Source organism: Merops nubicus, unplaced genomic scaffold (assembly GCF_000691845.1).
Source record: "Merops nubicus isolate BGI_N331 unplaced genomic scaffold, ASM69184v1 scaffold29720, whole genome shotgun sequence".
NCBI classification, from domain to species: domain Eukaryota; kingdom Metazoa; phylum Chordata; class Aves; order Coraciiformes; family Meropidae; genus Merops; species Merops nubicus.
Genome location: NW_008581331.1, coordinates 17,268 through 22,972, shown reverse-complemented (window position 1 = coordinate 22,972; position 5,705 = coordinate 17,268). Strand labels below are relative to the sequence as shown.

General features: G+C 56.1%; 1 protein-coding gene across 1 annotated transcript; it reads right to left on the bottom strand.

The window, feature by feature from the left end:
- Positions 1-3,349: 3,349 nt before the first annotated feature.
- Positions 3,350-4,946, bottom strand: LOC103781962 (protein MRP-126-like). The gene is made up of 3 exons (XM_008949694.1): positions 4,938-4,946; positions 4,157-4,306; positions 3,350-3,541 (listed from the first exon to the last, which is right to left on the bottom strand). The coding sequence occupies exons 1-3, from the start codon at positions 4,944-4,946 to the stop codon at positions 3,350-3,352; spliced, it is 351 nt and encodes a 116-aa protein (XP_008947942.1).
- Positions 4,947-5,705: the final 759 nt, after the last annotated feature.

The window sequence follows — 5,705 nt, the reverse complement described above, 5'->3', positions numbered from 1 at the left end:
GTGTCGTTGGCAAACTCCCTGAGGGTGCCCTGGGTGCCACTGGCCATGTTGGCTGCTGGGGGGTGGCCAAGCGTGGCCGTGTGGAAGCCGCTGCACCAGGCAGGAAGCGTTTGTGGAGGAGGATGGAGGGCAACGCGCGGCCATGGCACCTCCAACCAACCCACCCCTCCCTCCGGGGCTGCCACCCTGATTAGCACATATCCGCCCGGGGAAGGGGGGAATTAGGAGGAAAATTGCTCTGAATCACCCTGAGCCGTTCCCTGCTGCCAGCTGCTCCCTCCCAGCCTGCTGCCACCACGGTGCCATCCTGTGGTCTCCGTCCACAGCAGCGTCAGGGTGGCTTTGCTGGGCTCTGGGCATCCGTTTGCCCATGTCAGAGGGTCAGCTCCTGGCCACGGGCCTCGTCAGCACCCCAGGACCAGCCAGTTTTACCCCACGGTGGCTCATCCTTATCTGCACGTCTAAATTGATAACAAATGTGACGCTCGCGGTGTGCCAAAGTCCCCAGTGGCCACAGCACTGGGCATGGCACAACCCTTCCCCTGACAGCCACCGGGCTGCTGACCCCACGTGGAGGGGTCCATGGGGGACCAAAGGGTCTGCAGCAGGTGGAGGAGATCAAGAGTGGGTGGAGGGGGGTCCATGGTGAGCAGGAGGACCAAGCAGGACAGCTGGGAGACATCAACCAGCCCCAGCTGGATCAACTCCTTGCAGAGTTGTCCATAAAGCCCAGCCCTGGAGGTCTCAGCCCTTTTTCTCCAGCCTGGGAGTTTTGGGAGGGGGTCAGCAGTGTGAGGAGCTGGCAGGACCACCTCAGGGGTGTCTTGATGGGACAGGACAGGGTGGCAGTTAGGGGAGACACAATCCTTAGGTAGGGGCTAGGCTGGGGCCTTTGGTACTGTATGAATTCAAGCTGACCAGAGCAAAGCTCAGGGAGAGGGATGTGGGGTGTAACCCCCCCAAAACAGCCAAAGGAGGAGGATTTTGCCTTTATTTGCATCCCCCATTTGCTTGCTGCTTTGAGCCTGGAGGAACTTGAGCTGCTCCTCAAAGGACCCAGGTAAGAAGTGTTGTAGGGTTGAGAAAAAAGGGCCCCATGCCCACAAAGCTGGGTGGTGGGTTGAGCAGAGGGGTGTGAGACGAGTTCTGGGTGTTTGCAAAGCAATCCACGTCCTTGAGATGTCAGTTTAGCCCAAAAATTCAGGTTTTGTTTCCGGCCCATAGATTGGTGTAGGAGTAGGGGAGGTGATGAATGGAGTGGGTCAAAGGATGGGGCTCTGCCCGCGATGCATGGGCTCAGCTAGGGGTGAAATCCTGAGGACCGTGGGCTACCTGGGCTGCTCTGGGGCTTGTGGCCACGCCGGTAGCCTCGGTGGCCCGTGCCACCAGATGGCAGCAGGAGCCTGGTCCTCAGCTTGCAGAGACCGATTGGTGCCTCAGAACCTGGAGGTGAAGGCAGGTGGGGCTGGGGCAGTCCTGCTGGGGAAACCCAAACGGGCAGAGCTGCTTGGCCACCAGCCTGAGGTCCAGCACGGTTGGAGTGTCTCCAACACCTTCTTGCTCGTGCTGCTTTGCTGTCTCTCTGTTTGCTTCAGGCTCTGTTGGGGTGGAAGGATTGGTCCCTGAAGGGACCTGGGCACCAATCTGCTGTTACAGGAGGAGCTGGCAGTCACCTTTGCTTGCTCACAGACCCTGCGTTGGTCTCCTGGTCCTGCTGGGTGTGTGGTGGCCCCTTCTTTGCCACCTTTGGTGTGCTGGCCCAACAAATGTGGGTGACACAAGAGGGACCCCACACTCAGGGTTTCAGGGGAGCGTGAAGTCCCCTTGTGTTGGCAAATATCCTGTTGCATCAGCACCATGAGCTTCAAGGCTGGTTCCCCTGGATCCTGCGGGTCCCAGGGTGGTTTGTGGGTGCCCCCAGCACCCAGATTTGTAGGCTTGACCCCTTACCTAAGGAGACCCTTCTGCTGCAGAGGATAGAAGGGCTGAGCACCCCCCAGCAGGGTGCTGAGCTCCTGAAAAGCTGATCTGCTGCAAATGGGGCTTGAAGTGCCCTTGTCCTGAAAGCTGCACGTGTCCCTACGGGCCAGCCATGGGGACAGCTCCGTTTTTGGAGGTGATGTGCTTGTGGCAGGGTGGTGGCAGTGAACCAGCTCAGGATGTGGCTCTGTACAGGCTCACACAGAGCTGGATGGACTCTGGTAAGAAAGTATCTGACGCTGGAGATGTCAAAATTGCCTCCTAAGGAAGGTGAAGCAACGTGGCTGGTGGTGGTGAAGCAAACTTGTGGTGGTCTTGTGTTAACCAGGGGGTTTGCTTCAGGGCTGCTGGTTTGGGGAAGCTCGTGGCAGGTTCCTTCACAGAGCAGGGTGATTTCAGAGCTTTGACTCACCCTTAGGAAATCACAACTGCTCCTTTCCCCCCCCATCTACAAGATGTCTGTAAATCAGTAGCCAGGCTCTAAGCAGCTATTAATAACAGGCACCTCCACAGGCCAAGCTCAGGATGCTCCAGCTGGGGAGGTTGGTTTTGACTTCTCAATTCTCGACCACACACAACCCAGTGTCCAGATCTTGCTGCTGGCTGTAGCCCCAACCTAAACACATCCACCTCCCAGCTCCTTTCCATGAGAGGAATTGGTCCAGGCTGCCCAGGGAGGTGCTGGAGTCCCCATCCCTGGAGGGGTTCAGAAAACACGTGGACATGGTACCTTGGGACATGGTTTAGTGTTTATAGTGCTGTTGGGTTGATGGTTGGGGTTGATCTTGGAGGTCTTCTCCAGCCTTAATGATTCTATCCTATGATTCCAACCCTGTGTCGAGGCCCTGCAGAACAAAAGTGCCCCAAAGAAGGGTGCTTCTCCAGAAAAGGGGCTCATCCATCCCCATCCTTCCTTCCAGCTCTTGACTACCACCACAGCTCAGTCCTAGGAGACAGGCAAAGTGTTTTCAGGCCCAAACAAGCTTTTTCTAGTTGGAAATGCAAGGATCTGATAAACTATATTGCTTGTGGAGCACAGTGTGATGGAAGGAGCATTGTGAGGACCTACTGCAATGACCCTGCTTGCCCCAGGTGTCCACCTCACCCCTGAGAACCTCCAGCCTGTCTCCAAGGGGGTTTTCCTGGTGTTTAAAGCCACGCTGAGAGAGAACAAGGTGTAGGACTTGCCTGGAGGAAAACCCACACGGACACAGAAGAGCTTTGACAGCCTCGGGGCAAATCTTTATTTGGCAGCAAAACCATCAGACTCAACAGAAGGGAAGGAGGAAGGTGGGGAGGGGGATGGAGAGGAGAAAGTCAGGGCTGCAAGCACTGCCTGGGCGCCGCCTTCCGAGGACCAGAGTCCACCTCAGTGGTGGTGTTGGTGCTGGTGTTTGTGCTGGTGTTGATGGTGCTGGTCCTCCTCCTCATGGAGATGGTCGTGGGTGGCAGTGGTCACACGGATGATCAGCAACATGGTCTCGTTGAAGCTGAGCTGCTCGTCCTTGTTGAGATCAAGGTCCTTCATGATTTGATCAATGGTGGCCTGGTTCTTCACGTGCTGCAAAGGAAGGGGCAGGGTGAGGGTGAGAGTCTCATCATTCACATCTCAAGCCTCTCTCTGGTGTTGCTGGGACCCTCACAGGTGCCAGGTCCCCAGTATCCCAGTGCTATGAGTGGTTCCACCTTTGTGCCACCATCACCCATCACCAGCCAGCATCGCTGCAAGGACCCCGTGCAACGTGGAGACCCACGAAGGCAGCAAAGTTCAACCAGCTGCAAACCTCTCCTCTAGAGTATTGGATTAAAACGACTCCATCTTCTAATTTAACAAAGTGAGTTGGGGAAAAAAGGGGCTTTTTTGGCTGATGTTTCTGACATCATTGCTCCTAGATGGCAAAGGAACTTTCGGGAACATGTTCCTGGCTTTTGCAGATCAGGTGATGAGGTTTGGCTGCAGGTTCACCCTGACCTATACAAATTTCCTTCCTCTGTCTTTCTGGAGCGTGTTTGGAGGTGGTGGCTGGACAGGGAGGGTCCATGCAGGAGGTGTTGGGGCAGGAGAGTAGAGTAGCAAGAGGGTGAAGCCAGAACCTGGAGATATTCAGGCAAAAGGGGTCCAGCCCATCTCCCTCCCCACGTGGACCACGAGAAACCCTCCTGTGACTCCACTCACCTTCAGGTAGTTGGCAAGCTGCTTCTCAATCAGAAGCTTCAGCTCGCCCTTGGTCAGGGTGTCCAGGTCCCCCTCCCGTCTTGAGTACTGGTGGAAGACATCGATGATGACATCCATGGCCTTCTCCAGGTCAGAGAGTGGTTGCTGGGTCTGGGAAGTTGGGAAGAAAAACGATTACACTGAATAAGGTCAGGGTAGAGAGGGAAGTCTGATCCAAACCAGCAAGGCTCTGGTCCAGCTGCTTGCCCCACACCCAGTGAGGACCCAGCATGGTTTTGTTGGGTCATTCTTTTGAGGGGGATAAATTTGAGCTGCTGGATTTGAGTTTTCTCTACAAGCCAAAGGAGACTGAAGAGGGCTGCAGCATTTGCTTCCTTCAGCTCTGAGATGTACAGCTACAGATAATAGCCAGAAGCCCATTCCTGCCTCCCCCACCCCAAAATGTGCCCTCTGCAAGTCGGGCAACATCGGAGCAAGGCTCTCAAAATAGCTGGTGGCACTGCAGAAAGCTCTGAGAGGAACAGGGTATGAGATCTGATGTCCAGAAGCCCCTCCAGTGGCTGGACTCTCCCGTGGGGAGCCTCTTCCAGGAGGAGACATCTCTCCTTGTGTGCTGTGCTCAGATCAGCCTGGGTGGAGATGGTTGTCCTCTGCCAGAAACAGATGGCAGCTCACACAGCCAGAAGAAGCTCCCCAAGGGTCCTTACACCTCCAGTGGCCCAACCAGCACCTGGAAAAGAGCATGAAGGTTTGTAAGTGCCCATGGCACCATTGGACTTGCCTTGCTCATCTTGACACGGCAGCGAGAGCTCCTCAGGGTGAAGTGGAGCTGGTCCTGAGCACAGCATCTCTTATAGCCTGGGCCACGGGTTATGAAATGTCTCCATTTCACCCAATTCCAGTCCATCTTCATGACAAACTTGTGAATTGCTCAAGGCTCCGGAGTAGTTCCTTAAAAAGGGTCTCTGTGGCTTTTCCTGCAAGATCGGTGTCACGTCCTCTGGCTGCGTGGCAGGGAAGTCACCAAGGCATGGTCATGTCCCTGCTGCTGGGTCCTCTTCACTCCTTCCTGGCTTTTGGGGCTGAAACTCTCCATCAGCTCTCAACAGAAGTCCATTTTCCTTGGTTTCTTCAATGTCAACTGTTTTCCTCCCCTCTATAAGGATGTCCTTTCATGCCAGGAGACAAAGAGGACCCACAGCATCATGCCTGCTCCTCTCCAATGGACCAGCACTGCCTGGCCCTGTAGCACCCAAACCCTTGCAGACCTGGTCCACAGAAGCACTGCATGAGGTTCAACCACACCAAGGTCCTGCACATGGCTTGGGACAACCGGTATCAACACAGCCTGGGGGTGAGGACCTGGCCTGGGGTCCCCCCCAGCAGCGTGGGGATCCTGCCCCTCTGCCCCACCCTGGGGAGCCCCCCCTGCAGTGCTGGGGCAGCTCTGGAGTCCTCAGCACAGCAGAGCCAGGGACCTGCTGGAGCGGGGCCAGAGGAGCCCCAGCAATGCCCCGAGGGGGGAACCCCTCTGCTGGGAGCCCAGCAG